We start from the raw sequence: 20,775 nt of genomic DNA on the forward strand, positions 1-20,775 counted from the left end.
GAATGTCTCTAAAATAAGTATTAGTGGATTTACTAAACTGAATGTTATTTACAATATTTTGACCAATTCTGCTAAATTTCACTTCATTCTTGGTGCCAGTATTTGACAGTAGCTGATTTCCCACATCCTTGACAGGGATACATCATAAGGCTTTTTGAATTTTAAGATTATCCCTTAGCTAAGTAGACAATTAAGGACCCATTTTCAACCAGTCAAGATAACGAAGTGGTTAAGACCACTCTTGTATTGTAGTCACAGTTGAGTCCATATCTTGGTTTTGACATTTGCCATCCACGTTAAACAGTTTCTAAGCGATAGTGTTGAGGCAAGTTTACCTGTGGAGTGTACAAGAAACATATTTATGGAAAGAATTCAGTTGGATTTATCATTATAGGACTGGGAGCAAATGGCGGGCATTAAATAACAGTTCATCATTCTTCGCGAATTTGTCAGGAATTGAGGGTCCCATTTAAGAGTTTAAGAGGTTCACATTTTCCAGAAAGATAACCAGAATGCACATCGGAAGTGCGGCAAACTATTTCAACAAGTGCTTTTAATCCGAGATTAAAAGGTGCTATCAGGCAACTCATCAGGCTGCGCATTTTAAACGTTGAGACGCTGGAGGATTAAAATCCACCACGTCTACGACTGGGTCATACATTTACCATAGGTATCCAGTTTGAGATTACCGACGGGCAGATACCCCTTTTTTGCCAGGAAACTACGGCTAAATAGTGACTTCTGTCAGAAAAAAAATCCTCCAGATTCCAACACAGTCCGCCTCCTTCCTAAGCACTGCGGGCACCTGCCAGCCGCAAGATGGCGATTACCCCCAACCACCTTTCCGAAACGGAGATTTCCATAACGCGAATCGCCGCGCCCTGGAAAGGAAGTTTTGCCATTACCCAAGATGGCGAACTGCGCAGCTTCACGGTTTCCAGCTTTCAATATGGCTTCCCCAACCCGCACCACCGGAGGTTAATCTCAGGAACCAAACTAAACTCGCGCGGAAGTAGCGTCAGCGGAAGTTGCGCCTGGCCCAACTTCCCACCCCCCCCTACGCCCGCCCCCGTTCCTACGCCCCGCCCCCGGTGGCGCGGAGTGCAGAGCCAAGATGGCGGCAGAGTTGGAGTACGAGTCTGTTCTGTGTGTGAAGCCCGATGTTAGCGTCTACCGGATCCCTCCCCGGGCCTCCAACCGCGGTTACAGGTACTAGCCCCGAGGCTCTGCAGTACACGCATACCGGGTCGGGGATGACAGTGTCCTCCTCAGGTGGCACGCTGCGAGTCCCCGCCACTGCCACCTCTGAGTTGTCACTTTGCTAGCCTCCCCACCAGGGTTGTTCTCGCCCCGTCCTCCTGTTCTTTTCCCACTGTGGCATGCCAGCCTGGTTTCCGCCGCTTAAAAAAATTTACCATCTGCGTCTTCCCACGCCTCCTCCCTTGGGCCCCTCGGGGTTACCCATCTGCTCCCCATCATACCCATCCCGTCGTGCCTGCTCCATCGCCTGTCACCTTTGGTTCGTTCTTTCTTGCGTCCTTCGGTTTCTCCTCCTCGTCGTACCCCCTCCTGACCTCCCTGTCTCTCATAAACATTTCCAGTACCCCGTGCATAATGGTGGGTAATCATCGTGTCGGCCGCTCTCTAGGTGATACGATTTAATCTTTTGTGCCAGTCTTGCCACCAAGCATGATCCGCCGTTTGGTTTTCCTTTCACTTTTTTGCTAGTGGCAAAGGTTATGATGGTAGGTTTTCCAGTGGTTGTCCATTCTGTTTTTTTTTTTTCCAGTACATTTTCTTGATGATTACATGGTATTTTCTATTTTCCTTTCCTCCCTTCTTAATCTCTCTTATAGCCTTTCTCTCCAAAGTTAATGCAGCATTTTCTCTGTAGGGCTAACCAACCGCCTTGTGATCGCGTGTCGGTGAGGTTCTGAGGATGCTCTAGGCAGTCATGAAGTCATGTAGTGGAAGGAGTTAACACGTTAACCGGGTTACATATTCAAAAATACGGGTATGAACCCTGACAGTTTAACAGCTGTATGATTTGGGACCAATCGCTTAATCTCTGCAAGCCTCAGTTTTCTCATCTGTAAAATAGGAAAAAAAAAGTGATCAGAAAACCTGCTCTGGTTCTGTACCTCAGAGAAGTTTTTGGAGGGTTACGTGACGTAATATAAGAAATGTGAAAAAATTTAGGAAACAGGAAAGCAGCATATTAAATACAAGGCACTGTTCTTACCCCTCTCTCGTCCACCTCACCATCATGATTTTCCTCTTGGCATTTATCATTGCTTTGGCTCTTGTCCTCCTCCTGTGGCCATTAGCTTGCCTCCTTACTGGGGTTTCATTCATCATGGATCACGCTCCTCCTGCTTGCTGACCTTTGCACTAGACGCTGTGGGTTGCACGTTTTGGCGGAGGTGGTCCTAATTCCAGTTTTTCAGTCAGGCCCCAAATCGACCACGAATAGGAATCTACGTGCTTTTCGATGGTAGTTACTGGTAGTGGTGTGTGAGTCAGCAGGGACATCTGGTGCTTTGGGCTTCCCGAAGGAGTGACCCTGCCATTCTGGCTTAGGTACGCTCTGTGCGGGCCTCCGTAGCACCACTGCTGATCTCTGTCCTAGTGCTCTTCCTTCTGTATTGTAATTGATTGTTCCGTCTGCTGTTTCTCCAGACTAGCTGTGAACGACTTGACGTCTTTTCTAAGTTTATAGTACCAGGGTCTAGTACAGTGTCCTGCACATAGCGGGCACTCTGTAAACTTGGGAGAAATTAGTAGATTCCACTTCATCACATAAATTAGCAGTGATTGAACTGTTCAGTAGTTAAGACTTCCGAAAGGGTATGATACATCATACAGTGGGGTTCTCTTCTCTTTCTTCTACTTTAAGCTTTTTCAGCGACCTTCCTCCTCTGACCCACCTGCATTCTCAACTTTCACTTTCTAGTTTATCCACAGCCTTTTATCTGCATGTCAGTTAACTGCACTGAGCCATCAAAACAATTTCTTAATTTTCCTCTATTTCTTGTTGTCTGTGTTTTCTATGCGTATTATTGACATTTCTTATCCTCAAGAGGCATTTTATCATTACCCACCCTTAGTATAGTGAGTGAAGAGAGCTGAACTAAGTGTGCATCGAGATTCCCATTTATTTGCTGGGTTACTCTTGGCAAGACACCTAACTCTTTTTAATTTTTTTTTATTTTTTAATTTTTTTAATGTTTATTTATTTTTGAGAGAGACAGAGATGGAATGCGAGTGGGTTAGGGGCAGAGAGAGAGGGAGACAGAATCTGAAGCAGGCTCCAGGCTCTGCGCTGTCAGCGCAGAGCCTGACGCGGGGCTCGAACTCACAAACCATGAGGTCGTGACCTGAGCCGAAGTCGGACGCTCAACCGACTGAGCCACCCAGGCGCCCCACACCTCTCTTGAACTGTAGTTTCCTCGTTTGTAAAAATGGATATCCTACTACTTACCTTGCAGTATCCTTTCACTTAATTTTCATAGGAATAGGCATAATGCTTGGCACATAATAGGTACTTGATAAATGTTACTTTTATGCCTTTTTGTCTGCCTAATCTTGTTTACAGAACCCATTTTACATTATGAGCATGACTTATTCTTTAGGCTGCCTTTAAAGGAAAAACTGGGATTTTTAGGAAGCAGGAGGAATACTTTGAGTGATTAGTAAGATTGAGGGAATGAATGACTTTGATTCACGTAGTGTAAGCTGTTGCTTCGCAGATTTTCTCTGACAATTTAGATCGATGAGAATGTTAGGAATGATTAGAAAATGGTTTCCCAACCTATGAAACTGTTGTCATATTCATCACTGCCCTTCCCCTCAGCTAAATCATTAGTAAACTCAATAGTCTGTTTTAATGTAATGAGAAGAATGCTGGACTTCGAAGTTAGGCATTACTTCCTGTGTTACTATTCGTCATTGAGATGGACAGAGATGGTAGGCTTTCCATGCCTATTCCAGATGGTTGCTGTAAGGGTTTATTACTGATGTCAATGAAAATTTGTGAAGTCAGTTCAGAAGACCAGCGAAACCAAGAGTTCCTCGGGCTAGGTCTTGGGAATGGGAAAAGAACTAAGGCTCAGGGCTGAGGGAAATTGCTGCTGGGGATATCCATTCACTTACTGAGGATTTGTTAAATATTGGCCACTGGACACGCAAGATAAATAAGCCAAGGAACCTGTCCCAGGAAACACATCTAGTAGGCTTGTTCCTGATATATTCAGTACACAGTGTTTAGCTCATGGTGTGATGGTAGAATAAGTAATGACTCCTTAAAAAAAATTAAAACTCGGGGACCTTTAGAGCATTATAGTGTGGATCAGATTCAAGTACTTGAGGCACCGCATTAAGAGATGAGGGCGTGACAAGGATTTATAAATCCTGTTCAAAACCTGTGCTAATTTTCATTTTTTTTTTCCTTTCCACCTTTGCTTCTTGTTTAGATATATTTTATTGTTACCTTTCTGCCTTGCAAGTATTAGTGTTCAGGTTTCTGAGGGATGAGGTTTTTTACTTAAAGATTTTATTTATTTATTTTTTAATTATTATTTTTTAAAGTTTATTTATTTTTGAGACAGGGAGAGACAGAGCATGAACGGGGGAGGGTCAGAGAGAGAGGGAGACACAGAATCGGAAGCAGGCTCCAGGCTCTGAGCCATCAGCCCAGAGCCCGACACGGGGCTCGAACTCACGGACCGCGAGATCGTGACCTGAGCTGAAGTCGGACGCTTAGCCGACTGAGCCACCCAGGTGCCCCAAAGATTTTATTTTTTTAAAATTTTTATTCTTTTTGAGAGACAAAAAGAGAGGGAGCATGGGATAGAGGCAGAGGGAGAGAGAGAATCCCAAGCAGGCTCTGCCCTCAGTGTGGAGCCCCATGCGGGGTTCGATCTTGTGACCGCGAGATCGCGAATGCAGCTGAAATTTAGAGCCTGGTGCTCAACTGACTGAGCCACCAAGGTGCCCTGAGATTTTATTTTTATGTAATCTCTGTACCCAACACGGGGCTTGAACTCACAACCTCAAGATCAAAAGTCACATGCTCTAGGGATTGAGCCAGCCAGGTGCCCCATGATGAGTTGCTTAATAACTTTTACTTTGCCCTCTCTTTTCCACACGCTGACAAAAACAAACTCACAAATTCAGAGCTTTGTAAAATTGGTCATATTTAAATAATGTCTTAGATTTCCTTCAAATTCATGTATCACACAGATTATAAGTATTCAGTGTTTTGTAATGTTTCCACGGACATCTGTATCTCTAGCCCACATGTTTTTCCTGAACTCCTGACTCATATTCAAATGCCTTCTCTGTATCTTCACTTGAGAAATCAATTTGACGTCTCCAACTCAACATATTCAAAACTGAACTCCTGAGCTTCTCAGACATGCTCTACCTATAGCCTTTCTGTCTCAGTTATTGGCAGCTCCTTTGCTCAGGCGAAAAACTTCAGCGTCATCCTTGACTCCTCCTACCTCACATTCAGTCCTTTAGAAAACCCCATTTCTTTGCTTTAAATGTATCTAGAATCTAGCCGCTTCTGCTCCTGTCCCTTCCTAGTCACCGTCATGACTCCTGGATTGTGGTGGTAGTCTCTTAACTATAATCCCCCTGCTTCAGGATTTACATTGCTTCTACGTACAACAGACAAGGTGATCCTTTTAAAGTCAAAGGAAGATCATGTTTCACCTCTGCTTAAAACTGGTACTGGCTCCTTTTTCACTCAGTAAAAGCTAAAGTTCGTACGAGGCCTATAAAATTTGCCCCTCTGTTACCTCACCCCCACCTCATCTCTTACTTTATTCCAGCTGCAGTGGCTTTCTTTTTGAGGGCAAGCATTCCAGGTACATTCGCACCTTAGCACCTTTGCACTAATTGTTTCAAACCTGGAGCTCCTCCCCCCCCCCCATATCTGCATGAGTAACTCTCTTGCTTCCTTCACATTTTTGCCCACATTTCACCTTGTTTAAAAAAAAAATTTTTTTTTTAATGTTTATTTATTTTGGAGAGAGACAGAGACAGAATGCGAGTGGGTTCGGGGCAGAGAGAGAGGGAGACACAGAATCTGAAGCAGCTCCAGGCTCTGAGGTGGCGGCACAGAGCCCGACATGGGGCTCGAACTCAGGAGCTGCGAGATCATGACCTGAACTGAAGTCAGACGCTCAACCAACTGAGCCACCCAGGCGCCCCTCGTTTCACCTTGTCAATAAGGCCTCCCCTGACTACCCTCTTGAATGCCGCAGCCTGTTTACTCTCCCACTACCCTCCCGATTTCCCTTTTCTGTTTCTTCATTTTCTTTCTGCTTTAGCACTTACCATTTTCTGAGATACTAATTATTTTACTAATTATTTACTTGTTTATTTTTTATTGTCTATTTTCTATTAGAATATAAACCTCACGAGGGTAGGAGTCTTTGTTTTGTTCATTCACCTAGAACAGTGCCTGTGACTTAATATGCATTCTGTAAGTATTGGTTGAATTCAGTGAAAGATGATAATACATTTAGGGATTTGGGAAGCCTTCTGTTACCCAGTATAGTTCATTCAGTAGACTCTGTTATTACTTGATCAGTAAAACACTATTATATAAAATATCATCTGCAGTGTGGCAGTATAGTACCATTATGAGAGTTAGTTTTAATTGCTTGTATTTGTACTTTTACGTGTTTTTATTGATGCTTCTTAGACTCCAGAATTCTTAAGGAGTAACACTGTCTTTTGTTTGCTTTGGATTATATGTCATATGAGGCATCTGGGCAGCAGGGATCATGAGTTATTCTTGTTAATTATTTAATAGGTAGAGTAAGCAAGAAGGGAAATAGAAATACGGCAAATGATTGTGTGTAGGTTTTTCGTAATAAAAGCCATAGACTTGAGGCTTCCTATTTTCCCGTCCTAGGGCATCTGACTGGAAATTAGACCAGCCTGATTGGACTGGCCGCCTCCGAATCACTTCGAAAGGGAAGATTGCTTATATCAAGCTTGAGGATAAAGTTTCAGGTAATCTGTGCTGGTGACCCTCTAACATATTAAGGGTATTAGTTTGGTGTGCCTTTTCTTTTCCTTTTTCTTTTTTTTTTAATGTTTATTTATGTATTTTGAGAGTGAGAGAGCGAGCAGGGGAGGGGCACAGAGAGAGGAGAGAGAGAGAGAATCTCCAGCAGGCTCTGAGTTTTCAGCGCAGAGCCCAACACGTGGCTTGAACCCACACACCATGAGATCATGACCTGAGTCGAAATCAAGAGTCAGATGCTTAACCGACTCAGCCACCCAGGCACCCCATTTTTGGTGAACTTTTATAAATACATTTAAGTTGGAGACTGGAATGGAAATATTTGTTAGAGTTTTAGATTTTTGCTTCTTTAGCTCAAGGAAGTCCTTTTCTTACCTGTTAGGGGAGCTCTTTGCTCAGGCACCAGTAGAACAATATCCTGGTATTGCTGTGGAGACAGTGACAGATTCCAGCCGCTACTTTGTAATCCGGATCCAGGATGGTACTGGTAAGGGATCTGGGATTTTGAATGGGTGAGATTAGGAAAATAGGTAATGCCTTTCAATAAAGCGCGTCTCAGTTGCATTTATCTTAACTTCAGTTTACTACATTTTTTCACCCCTTGCTCCATAGTTAACTATGGTTGCTAAAGGACAAGGATTAACATGTTGTTTGTAATAAATAAAAACAAGTTCAAGATATGATAATTAATAGGTGGATATAAATAAATGTCTATCCAACCAAAGAATTCATACATATTGCCCACTCATTCATTGTTTGTGGTGGGTTTTGGTGGGACTGTCTTAAATCATCTATGTCTAGGGCATTTTCTATTTTTTCTCCATAGTCTATATCAGAGGTGGGCAAACTTTCTGGAAAGACAGATGGTGAATATTTTAGATTTTGCAGGCCAAATGGTCTCTACTGTAGCTACTCAGTTCTGCTGATGTAGTATGAAAGCAGCTACAGATAATATGTAAACAAATGGGAATAGCTGTGTTCCAGTAAAATATTATTTTTTTTTGTAATTTTTTTTTTTTTAACGTTTATTTATTTTTGAGACAGAGAGAGTGAGCATGAACGGGGGAGGGTCAGAGAGAGAGGGAGACACTGAATCCCAAACAGGCTCCAGGCTCTGAGCGGTCAGCACAGAGCCCGACGCGGGGCTCGAACTCACGGACCGCGAGATCATGACCCGAGCCGAAGTCGGCCGCCCAACCGACTGAGCCACCCAGGCGCCCCATTATTGACAAAAACAAGTATGGCAGCATTTGTCTCTTGGGCAATACGTAGGGTGTGGACCCCAGGGCTGTGAGAAATGTTTCACATTCACAGACTTTATCTAGTTAAGGTAACTGTTAATTTTCATTGGGTGGAATTTTCCCTAAGGGACACTTCCTGTTCTGAGTATTCCTGTCTTTTTCACAGGGCGTAGTGCTTTCATTGGCATTGGCTTCACAGATCGGGGTGATGCCTTTGACTTTAATGTCTCCTTGCAAGATCATTTCAAGTGAGTGATTCTTGTCCTTAACCGAGTTAAACCTTGGCTAAGTTAACCCTGAACCAAGCTAAAGGGTTTTGGAAATGCTCCTCCTCAGTTGAATGGATACTACCTCTTTTACCTGCTGGTTTCTGTATTTGATGAACTAGTTTGTTACGAATTTGAATCTTCCCATTCACTGTTTCCTTACATCATCTTTGTGTCTCTTCTGTCCTTTCCTTATAGCCCAGGATATGTTTTTGGTCCTCTGTACGGTGTTTTGAGATGATGCTTTTGCCTATGCCTCTGGAGGAATTGACATTTGCTCTCTTAAGTGGCCGAGGGAGGCATATAGTCACAGCAGGACTGTATGTGAGAGAGGAGGAGTTACGTGCCAGTTTTGTTGCTTTGTGTAGCTGACGTGTTGTATGTCTCCTGCAACGACATTGCTTCAGTTTTGCCACAGCTGTGGTGGACAGCGCCATGCACTGTCAGCTTCCTACTTCAAGGGCAGGCATAAGTCTGCTTTTCTGCCTCAGAACTCTGAAATTGTGGAAGCGCACTCAGTTGGCACAGGGATGCAGCCCGGAAGGATGGAGGAATTAACGTCCCCTCAGGGGCAGCCCTCACCCGTGGCGGGTGGAAATTGGCGGCTAAATGCCCTCCTTTGGAGGGACAAGTTAAATATGCATTCTGAATGGCTCCTCGGTGGTGTTGAACCCTGTTGCCCTGTTTTGGCTTTTCTTCTTTTCCTTCCTCACTTTTCATGTTCCTTCACTCTGCTTTCTGGAGTCCTGTTTCACATAAGCCAGTTACACTCAAATTTTTTTGTCAGCTCTGCTTTCAGGTAGTCCCAAATTGAGATAATTTACTCTTTTACTGAAGGTGGGTAAAGCAGGAATCTGAGATTTCCAGAGAATCTCAGGAAATGGACACTCGTCCCAAGTTGGATCTGGGCTTCAAGGAAGGACAGACCATCAAGTTGAGTATTGGGGTGAGTATGGTTTCTTTCCTCCCGCTCCCTGAATTTCCATAATAAGCTTGTGACTTTTTCTTTCTCTTTCTTCTCTGTTTTCTTTTTTATAGAACATTACAACTAAGAAAGGTGGTGCTTCCAAGCCCAAGGCTGTGGGAACTGGGGGCCTGAGCCTGCTCCCGCCCCCACCTGGAGGCAAAGTCACCATCCCCCCACCATCCTCCTCAGTTGCCATCAGCAATCATGTCACTCCACCACCCATTCCAAAATCTAACCATGGAGGTAGTGATGCAGGTAAATCTCTCTGTTACTTTGAACGCAAGACCCTGAGAACAAGAGTTGCACATTGCACCCTCTGAGCCAGCCAGGCGCTCCGTCTCTGTTACTTTTAACTTTGAGAAATCATCTTATCTTTTCTTTTTTTTTTTTAAATTTTTAAATTTTACTTAAATCCAAGTTTAACATGTGGTGTAATGATGATTTCAGGGGTAGAATTTAGTGATTCATCACTTACACATCAAGAAATCATCATATCTTAAGTTTCAGTTGGGTACCGTACCCCTGTTTGCCAAGGAGAGTATTGATGTTTTTGCTATTAAATGACACTTGGTACTGAAAGGTGATTCTGACAGCCTTTAGCAAGGGATTTCAGCTTTTCTATTGAACCGAGAGTCATGGTATTTGGTAGGTTCTTTGTCAGAAAATGAGTGGATATTGGGGCACCTGGGTGGCTCTGTTGATTAAGCATCTGACTCTTGATTTCAGCTCAGCTCTTGATCTCACAGTTGTGAGATTGAGCCCCGCATCAGGCTTCAAGCTGGGTGTGGAACCTGCTTGAGATTCTCCCGCCCGCCCAAAAAAAGAAAATGAGTGGTTATTAAGAAGAAGACTATTTCCTTCATTGTACCTTGGTTAGATGCTAGTAGGCCTGAGAGTCAGATGCACTCAGATTTTGGTGAGAGCTCTGCTTTTTTTTTTTTTTTTTTTAATTTTTTTTAACGTTTATTAATTTTTAGATAGAGACAGAGCCTGCGTGGGGGAGGGGCAGAGAGAGAGGGAGGCATAGAATCGGAAGCAGGCTCCCGGCTCTGGACTGACACAGAGCCCGACGCGGGGCTCGAACCCACGGACCGCGAGATCACGACCGGAGCTGAGGTCGGACGCTCAACCGACTGAGCCACCCAGGCGCCCTGAGCTCTGCTATTTTATATCTGAGTGTACTTGGTAATATTATTTCCTTTTTTTGTCTTAATATCCTTATCTACATAATGGAGACTTAAAACTACACCCAGATTGTGAAGGTGAGGTGGCCTGACGCCACCTAGCACTGTCCATGGCGCAGAGCAGCCACTCAGTAAACGTGATGTTTTCATTTTTCCTGTTTCTTCGCTAGGGCAGCTGGGAGACCGTTAGACAGCATCTGGGTTCGTGAATACATTTTCACTTTTCTGTACCATCTAATGGCAAAAAAGAATAGATCTAGTTCTTTCCATTTCAAGAATGAGAATATTAGGGGTGCCTGGGTTTGACATCGGCTCAGGTTGTGATCTCATAGTTCGTTTGTTCGAGCCCTGTGTCAGGCTCTCTGCTGTCAGTGCAGAGCCTGCCTTGATCCTCTGTAGCCCTCTCTGTCTGCCCCTTCCCCTCTCTCACATGCGTATGTATGTGTGTGCTCTCTCAAAAAATAAACATTAAAAAAAAAATAAAAGAGTGAGAACATTAGAACGTGAAAAGGAATTTTCCTGAGATTATTCATGTAATTGACTACTAAGAGTAAACTTTTTCTTTCTGGAATTTTGAGATAAAAATGGTTGTAACCTACTTCTTTTCATAAGTGTCTCCAGAAGGCACTGGGGGGGATAACGTCTAAGATTTATTTTTAATTTTTTTGAATGAAGCTTTTTATTTTAAGATGATTGTAGGTTCACATGCAGTTGTAAAAAATAACAGAAAGAAATCCTGGGTCCTTTTTACCCATTTTCCCTAAATGGTAACTGTTTGCAAAACCGAAGTGGAACAGCTTAATCAGGAAATTGACATTGATACCGTCTACTGATCTTATGTAGATTTCACGAGCTACACGTGTTCTCATTCGTGTGTGTATATGTGTGTTTAGTTCTCTGCACTCTGATCGTGTTAGGTTCCTGGATCTGTTACCACGGTCAGGATACAGAACAGCTCCCTCAGTGCAAGGATCCCTCACATCATCCTTTTATACCCACACCTCCCCCCGAGTCCTGCCCCACGCCTCCTCTAACCCTTGGCGATCACTAATCTGTTTGCCATCTTTATAATTTTGTCACTTCGTGAATGTTATATAAGTGGAAACATACAGTACATAACCTTTGGGGATTGGCTTTTTCCACTCAGCATAATTCCCTTGAGATTCATCCAAGTTGTGTACATCGGCAGTTTGTTTCTTTTTCTTGCTGGGTAGTATTCCATGGTATGGATGTACCATAGCGCGTTTAACCGTCGTCACCCACGGGGGAACATCTGGCTCATATCCAGTTTTTGGCTCTTGCGGATAAAGCTGCAAGGAACATTTGTGTATAGATTTTGGTGTAAGCGTATGGTTTTATTTCTAAGATTTTTATTATGCTTCCCCTTTTCTTTTTCTTCCGTCTGCCCTGTATTCAGATATCCTTTTAGATTTGGATGCTCCTGCTCCTGTCCCGGCACCAGCACCAGCTCCAGTGTCTGCAAGCAATGACTTGTGGGGAGACTTTAGCACTGCTTCCAGGTAGGAGCATAGTGAAACCAGCATACTGTCAATCAGGGTACAGGGAATGTTACCGTCCAATGAAACGTCTTAGGCAGGAAGTTTAGGTAAGGAAGTAGAGTTAGTGCTGGGGATGGTGGGATAAGAAAGCTGTAGGGTGAAGTCTGACTGGGATGTTTTAAGCCTTGATATGTAGAATTTCCGTGAGGTATAGTTTCAGAAATTCTGGGCAGTGATTTCTTGGAAACTATTAAGTGAAGAATGGAGTAGCTGTCCTAATTCCTTTGGCTTTCTCTCTGTTCTCCTGTCTTGCAGCTCTGTTCCAAACCAGGCACCACAGCCATCCAACTGGGTCCAGTTCTGAATAGCATTAAGGACAGACTTGAAGAAAAAAAAAATGACCTTGAGGGCACCAATCTGTGAGGGAAGTTAGGAACCCCTTCTCTTCCCAGAACCAAAATTACTGGACAATCTTTTTCATAGCTCCTCCATTGCATTCAAGCTGGATCACGTCACCCCCCTGTGTTGTTACTTGCGTACAGCCGAGGAAGAATCTCTCATCTCCTGTTCACTGTTAAGGCAGGGGAGTGGTGGGTCTTCTCATACTTGTGGCTGACTATGCAGGGCCCCAAAGGCCAGATCTCTTTGAGGGAGAAGTGAATTCTAACATCTGTAAAGTTGTTCTTTTCAGTTCTTCAACTTATTTCAGAATCATCTCATGACCCTGTGTGCCTCTTTGTGAAGCCCTATTTAGCAATTTCAGGGGAGACAAAAACCTTGACATTTCCTTTCCCACTAGCCTACGACCCTCCAAATGGACTGGCCAACCTCAGTGTTTACAGATTCAGAGTTTTGACAGGGATAGGTGTGAAGAAAGACCTGTTTCCTGGGTCTCTGAGATAGACCCTCCTGCAGGCTTATCCTGTCCAGTGAACATCCATGGCGGGGGGCAGCTCCATCGCCCTCGTGTGTTTACATTGTTTCCTCCTGTGCTCAGAGGGTTTGTTGGTGGCACCTCCACTGTTCTTTTATTTGTTGAATAGTGCGACATCTTTGATCAGTGGGTGTCTCTTGGATGAAGGAGGTTCAAGGGGCTGTGTTTTCCAAGTTATATTGTAGAGAAGCGTTGACTTTCTTGCAGCTCCATCTGGTGGCTGCATTTGAAGCGCGGCTTTACTTTGCATTTGCCCCATTATTTGACCTGGAGTTGAAGGGTTTAGAGTTTTTAACCTGATCTGTAGAGCAGACGGGTTGAAAAGCACGTAACTCTTTTTCAGTACCCACATTGCCTTGCTGCCTGGGTATCTGGCCCCTTGCGTGAACATTTCGTTTTCAGTGCATCTAGCCCTTTCATAGAAAGCTGCTATTACATACATTGTCACTTATGAAGGAAGCTGGAGAGTCCACGGCCCTAGCCGTCCTGGGTTCTGCCCGAGTGACCGCTTCGCTAAACCATCACAGAGGGTATCTCAAAAGCAAGTTGCTCTCCCACCGCTTTCCCTTCCCTCTAGCCCACCATTCCTTTTACAGTGCTGTGAAGACAGTTCCCTTTCTCAAATGAACGGGCACTATCAGTTGTGTTTGTTAATGGGCAATTTTGAGGGTGAAATGGGAAGATCTCGTCTCTTCCCTCAGCACTTCTTTGGATGTGTACACTTGGGGAGGCTCGTGTTTAGTTTCAAAATGTAGTCTCTCTCCTGGATTTCCTTCTTGACTCTTTTTAACTTTGGGTCCATTTTTTTCTCATTGCCTCCTGTTCCAGGCAGCTCTATTCTTACAGAGCCATGGCAGGGCTTTTTAAAATTCCAATAGAAAACACTAAGTGGAAAGTCTATAGAATCACTAGTGACTGACTACTGGGAAACTATTTTCTCAATCTTCCTCCATGTTGTGTTCTTTGTATTCTCAAGATGATAATATATTATGTATTTGAATTGCTGAAAAACTGAAAATGAAATTTAAGATATATGTATATAAAGCGTATGCTGTATTGGTGCAATAATGGTAATTAAAAATATGGAAAAAGGTAGTGTCTCCTTTATCTTTAATTTGCCTATTTCAGTGCCTTTTTAATTCAACTGACCCAATATAAACGGGCCAGTAGGTAATAAATGGACATTTTATATCTATTACTCTTTTTCAAGAAATAGGGTTTCATTCAGCAGTTCAGGCTAGACTTCGGTACTCATGGTTCTAAACCCACAGAGCACTCCACTCCTTATAGAGATCGTATATATTAATTATTTATTTGCTGGTACAGTTCATTTCTTTTGCTTCAGATTATCTTCATGATCGAGGCCACCACTCACGTCCCAGAACTATAATCAGCATCAGTGAGGGGGATCTGTAAGACATGGAACTAAAGACAGAGTTACAGACTTTGGAAGCCAGAAGGATCTTGGAGTTCTCATTCAGTGCTTTTCACAGAAGGTGAATCAGAATGATACGTGTGCTTGCTTTTTTAAATAAAGTAACACACTGCTCTCTGTAGAGATTCTGATGTACCTCCTAGAGTAGGGCCTAGATGTCTTTCCCACCCACGGCCTTTCTTATCATTACTGAGGTTGTGAGGCACTGTCACTGATAGAAGTGTATCATAAACCTCAGGTTTTGTTTGGGGAAGAAAGTGGACAATCTTTTTGTTTTTTTGTTTTGTTTTGTTTTGTTTTTAGCTCAACCCCCTCAGTTATACATTAGAATCTGCCTTCACAGTTGCAGTGTGAACTTGTATTACTCCACTTCATCCTGATAACCTTCTAGGCAGTTGGCCTGCCTCTAGCTTTCTTTTCTTTTTCTCTAGCTCCAATTCACCTTCCCTGTTGCCACCGGAATCACCTTCCTAAATCAAGCCCTGCCCACGCCCTTTCTTCCCTGACTCATTGTCTTTAATGATTTTCCTTTGCTTAGATCATAAAGTCCAAAGTACCGTTTCATCCTCAACCTTGTTTTCCCTTTCACTCAAAATATGCTCCTGAAACCAGGATACTAGTCATTCTTCAAATGCCATTAGCACCCTGAGCACTGACTGCTTGCTAAAATTCCCTCTGCCTACAATACCTTCCTGCCTATTGAAGTCCTTCCCGTTTCGTAAAGCTGGCGCGAATAATACTTCATGAAATGTCACCTATTCTTTCAGTCTGAAAAATGATCTCCTTTGTTTTGTTTAGGTTGCTGTTGAAATTCTCTAATAACATTACTTTGTAATATTAATTATGCTAATTAATATTAGTTTGTAATTTTAGTTAGAATATTAGTTTTTAAGCTCTTTGAACATAAGGACCATGTCTTCATTTTTATCTACAAACCATACTTCCCTATACTTTGGTGTTATAGTAGATGCTCATTAAATACTTGTCGAATTAACGGTGATTTCAGTGAAGATGGATTAGAAATCAGGAAGTTGGGTATTTTCCTTCTTTTACTCATTCTCAGGGTTGTTCCTAGCTACATGATGTAAGTGTTCTTTGTATGCCTTGTCATAGTTGCAGAAAATCTCATTTATGTGCTCCAAAATCCATCACTATTAGGGAATCAAAAAGGCAGTGATGAAGAAAAATTTTACTTTGGTACATAAACCCTGTGACCTGGGAAAAGAAAAATGGTATTGTAAATAAAGCACAGCTGCGGATACGCTTGGTAATTTACGGTCTCATTTTGATGACCATCACTGTCTTAAGATGACATTGCACTTTGGTTATGTTTTAGTTATCTTGTAGCTTAAAAAAACACACCATTTCTGTTATTGCCTCTTAACTGTGCATGACACACACATACGGTATGTGACTATAGAACTCCCACTGGGGGCAATGGGGTGGCTCAGTTGGTTAAACGTCCGACTCTTGATTTCATCTCAGGGTTTTGAGTTCAAGCCCCATGTTGATGCTAGGTGTGAGGCCTACTTAAAAGAAGAAAAAAAACAAACAACAGCTCCTACTCAAGAGCTCCCCATCAATCACACACATATTCTCTTGAGAAAGAAAGGAAAAATGAGAGTTATCTTGATTTTCAGGTCCCTTAACCCTGGGGGACTTACGTATAGGCTTGTGATTGTTTTGGGCATTTATTTCAGATTTTGCCATTATTGTCATTTTCAGTCCCGTTTTGAAAGATATCAAAGTAGAGCGGTAGTTCGTTTTTTTTGAAAAAGCTCTGGTATAGTTGAATTGGCTACATCTGAGCCAGGAGTAACGTAATTGTCCACAGTGCCCTCCTGTTCTGCCTTATCGGTCTACTCAGTCTAAGCACAGTGTCTAAGCATCAGCTCAGTTAAAAGTCTAAGTCTAAGCATCAGCTCAATTAAAACACAGTAACGCGGAGGGTGCCTGGGGGGCTCAGTCGGTTGAGTGTCCAGCTCTTGATTTTGACTCAGGTCATGGTCTCACAGTTGGTGAGATCGAGCTCCGTGTCCTGCATGGGATTCTCTCTCTCCCTCTCTCTCTGCCCCTCCTCATGCTCTCTCTCTCTCTCTTCCTCTCTCACTCAAAGTAAATAAACATTAAAAAACTCACAATAATGCGTTAAGACCCATTGTGGATTACTTGCTTTTTAATATTTTCTTTTCCCTTACATGTGTTCTGCCACTGAACCTATACTGGGAAAGAATGTCACTGAAGCACTTTCTGTGAATGCTACCTCTGGCTGCATATCAGCGTGGGGCCACTAGAGGGCAAGCTCCCTCTAGCAACTCCAGCAACTGTAGGAAATACTACTCATACATCCTGGTGACGGAAGGTGTTTAAAAAGAAAGACGTACATGAAGACTGTCAAGGGACATATCTATGGAGTCTAACCATGCATTTGATGCATTTGTTGAGAATGTAGAAAGGTAGCTCTTTAGGTAGGCAGAAAATGAAGTACAGAATAATACTTTCTTCAGACTTTAATGGGTAGTAAAGTGTAGTCGTGGTTATGACCATGGATTTGGGAGGGAACAAATTGCCACAGTGCAAAATTTTGCTGTGCCACTTACTTTTTTTTTTTTTTTTTAATGTTTATTTATTTTTGAGAGAGACAGAGCATGAGCAGGGGGAGGGACAGAAAGAGAAGGACACAGAATCCAAAGTGGGCTCCAGGCTTTGAGCTGTCAGCACAGAGCCCAACGTGGGGCTCGAACCCACAAACCATGAAATCATGACCTGAGCCGAAATCAAGAGTCAGACACTTAAACAACTGAGCCACCCAGGCGCCCCATTGGTTTTTTAACTTTGGACAAGTTACTTAACATTTGTTTGCCTTGGTTTATTCATATGTGATATGAATATAATAGTTCCTACTTTATAGAGTTATTGTCACAATAATATTTTTTATTTTTATTTTTTTACTGAAACATTTTTTAGTGTTTTTTTTTTTTTAATACAATTTATTGTCAAGTAATGGCTAACATACAGTATATACAGTGTGCTCTTGGTTTTGGGGGTAGAGTCCCATGATTCATCGCTCACATGCCACACCCAGTGCTCATCTCAACAAGTGCCTTTCTCAATGCCATCACCCATTTTCCCCTCTCCCCCGCACCCCCTCCCATCAGCCCTCAGTTTGTTTTCTGTATTTAAGAGTCTCTTATGGTTTGCCTTCTCTGTTTGAAACTATTTTTTCCCCTTCCCTTCCCCCATGGTCTTCTGTTAAGTTTCTCAAGTTCCACATACGAGTGAAAACATGGTATCTGTCTTTCTCTGACTGACTTATTTCACTTAGCATATTGCCCTCTGGTTCCTTCCACGTTGTTGTAAATGGCAAGATTTCATTCTTTCTCATTGCCAAGTAGTATTCCATTGTGTATATAAATCACATCTTCTCTATCCATTCATCAGTTGATGAACATCTGGACTCTCCATAATTTGGCTATTGTTGATAGCACTGCTATAAACACTGGGGTACATATGCCCCTATGAATCAGCACTCCTGTATCCTTTGGATACCTTCTTAGTAGTGCTATTGCTGGGTCATAGGATAGTTCTATTTTTAATTTTTTGCAGAACCTCCACACTTTTCCAGAGCGGCTGCACCAGTTTGCCTTCCCACCAACAGTGCAAGAGGGTTCCTGTTTCTCCACATCCTCGCCAACATCTGTTGTTTCCTGAGTTAATTTTAGCCACTCTGACTGGTGTAAGGTGGTATCTCAGTGTGGTTTTGATTTGTATTTCCTTGATGATGTGTGATGTTGAGCATCTTTTCATGTGTCTGTTGGTCATCTGGATGTCTTCTTTGGAAAAATGTCTGTTCACGTCTGTTGCCCATTTCTTCACTGGAGTACTTGTTTTTTGGGTGTCAAGTGTGGTGAGTTCTTTATAGATTTTGGATACTAACCCTTTATCCGATATGCCATTTGCAGATGTCCCATTCCGTCGGTTGCCTTTTAGTTTTGTTGATTGTTTCCTTTGCAGTGCAGAAGCTTTTTATCTTGATGAGGTCCCAATAGTTCATTTTTGCTTTCATTTCCCTTGCCATAAGATTTTTTATGTATGTGTGTACATATATATACATATGCACACACATATATACACCACATCATAAATGGACACAGGGTGTTTCCATATCTTGATCTTTCTGAGTAATGTTGCACAAAACATTGGAGTGCTTCCATCTCTCCAGTATCCTATTTTCATTACTTTTGGATGTATATCTAGAAGTGGACTTGCTGGACCATATCGTAGTTTTGTTTTTAATGGTTTGAGAGACCTCCATACTGTTTTCTGTAGTGCTGTTCCAATTTTCCTTTCCATCAACAGTGTACAAGGGTTCCCTTTTCTCCACATCCTTGCCAACTTTTGTTAACTCTTGTCATCTTGATGACAGGGTGTGAGGTGATATTTGATTGTGGTTTTGATTTGCATTTCCCTGATGTTTACTGATGCTGACCATCTTTCTTGTGAACGGGCCCCAAGCATCACTCCTGCCAGGCTGGGCCCTAGGGCTTGGAAGGGAGTAAAGTAGAAGTAGTATCTTTGTGGTCTTGAGTCACGTTGAGACAGTCAACTACTTGTGACCAAATAAACCTTTTGTAAATGAAAGAAAAAAAGAGCTGTTGGCCATTTTGTCTTCTTTGGAAAAATGTCTGTTGAGTTCCTCTGCCCATTTTTAATTGGATTGTTTTTTTGTTACCGAGTTGTAGGAGTTCCTTAAATATTTTGAGTATGAACTCCTTGTCACATATATGGTTTGCGAATATTTTTCCCCATTCCGTAGGTTGTCTTCATTTTTTTTTAATGTTTCTCTTGTGCAAAAGCCATTTAGTTTGATACAGTTCCACTCGTTGATTTTTGCTTTTGTTGCTTGTGCTCTTTGTATCATACCTAAAAAATCATTGCCAAGACTAATGTCAGGGAACTTCCTATGTTTTCTTATAGAAGTTTACTATATCAGGTCTTAAATTTAAATCTTTAACCTATTTTGAGTTAATTTTTGGGAGTGTTGTAAAAAAATGTGGACATTTTAACAATATTAACTCTTTCAATCCATGAACACAAGATGACTTTTCATGTTTTGTTTTCAGTTTTTTTTCATCAAAGTTGCAGTGTTTGGGGTATAGAAATTTCACCTTCTTGGTTGAATTTATTCCAATTTTGTTGTTTTTGGTGCTATTGTGAATGGGATTGTTTTCTTTATTTCTTTTTCATGAAATGAATTTGGGAGTGTTTTTCCCTCTTGAATTTTTGGTCGAACTCTCCTTTAAAATCATCTGGTTATGGACTTTTCTTTGTTGGCAGGTTTTGGATTTCTGATTAAAAATCCTTACTTGTTATTGGTCTGTTCATATTTTCTGTTATTGACTGATTTAGTCTTGGTAGGCTGTATGTTTCTAGGAATGTTTTCAGTTTTCTAGGTTATCCAGTTTTTTGGCATATAGTTGTTTATAGTAGTCTCTTACTATCCTTTGTATTTCTGTAGTACCAGTTGTAATGTCTCCTCTTTCATTTTGTAGTGTACTTATTTGAGTCTCCTTTTTCTCTCTGTCTTGCTAAAGGCAAGGCAATTTTATCTTTTCAAAACACCAGCAGAGTTTTGTTGATCTTTTCTATCGTTTTTCTGGTCTCTGTTTCATTTATTTTCATTTTGACTCTTGTTATTTCATTCTTTGCACTAACTCTGGGCTTAGTGTGTTTTTCTTTTTCTAATTTCTTGAGGTGTAGTGAGGTTATTTATTTGAGATGTTTCTTTTTTCTTAATGTAAGAATGTACCGCCAGAAACTTATCTTTTAGAATTACTTTTGTAGCCTTGCATAGGTTTTGGTATGTTGTGTTTTTACTTCTGTTTCAAGATATTTTTTGATTTCTTGCTTGATTGCTTTGATGTGTTGGTTATTCAGGAATGTGTTAATTTTCATACATTTATGAATTTTCTAGGTTTTCTTCTATTACTGATTTCTAGTTTCATACTATTGTGGTTGGAGAACATTTCAGTCTTTTTAAATTTCCTAAGACTTTTTTTTGATCTAACATACGATCTGTTCTGGAGAATGTTATGTTTGCACTTGAGAAGAATGTGTATTCTACTGGTGTTGGATGGAACGTTCTGTATATGTCTGTTAGGTCCCTTAGTCTGAAGAATGGCTGCAGTCCAACATTTTCTTATTGAT

General features: G+C 41.9%; 1 protein-coding gene and 1 long non-coding RNA gene across 2 annotated transcripts; one reads left to right on the top strand and one right to left on the bottom strand.

Annotated features, from left to right (window-relative positions):
* Positions 1-212: 212 nt before the first annotated feature.
* On the bottom strand, positions 213-2,085 carry LOC147579351 (uncharacterized). Its single transcript, XR_015253827.1, has 2 exons — positions 1,482-2,085; positions 213-335 (listed from the first exon to the last, which is right to left on the bottom strand). It is a non-coding gene; the product is annotated as an uncharacterized LOC147579351 (long non-coding RNA).
* NECAP1 (NECAP endocytosis associated 1) lies at positions 1,071-14,228 on the top strand. Its single transcript, XM_025930701.2, has 8 exons — positions 1,071-1,209; positions 6,929-7,029; positions 7,425-7,529; positions 8,450-8,531; positions 9,387-9,495; positions 9,588-9,771; positions 12,118-12,220; positions 12,515-14,228. The coding sequence occupies exons 1-8, from the start codon at positions 1,115-1,117 to the stop codon at positions 12,561-12,563; spliced, it is 828 nt and encodes a 275-aa protein (XP_025786486.1). The 5' UTR covers positions 1,071-1,114; the 3' UTR covers positions 12,564-14,228.
* Positions 14,229-20,775: the final 6,547 nt, after the last annotated feature.

Source organism: Puma concolor, chromosome B4, assembly GCF_028749965.1.
Source record: "Puma concolor isolate L17-30 chromosome B4, mPumCon1.1.hap2, whole genome shotgun sequence".
Taxonomy (NCBI): domain Eukaryota; kingdom Metazoa; phylum Chordata; class Mammalia; order Carnivora; family Felidae; genus Puma; species Puma concolor.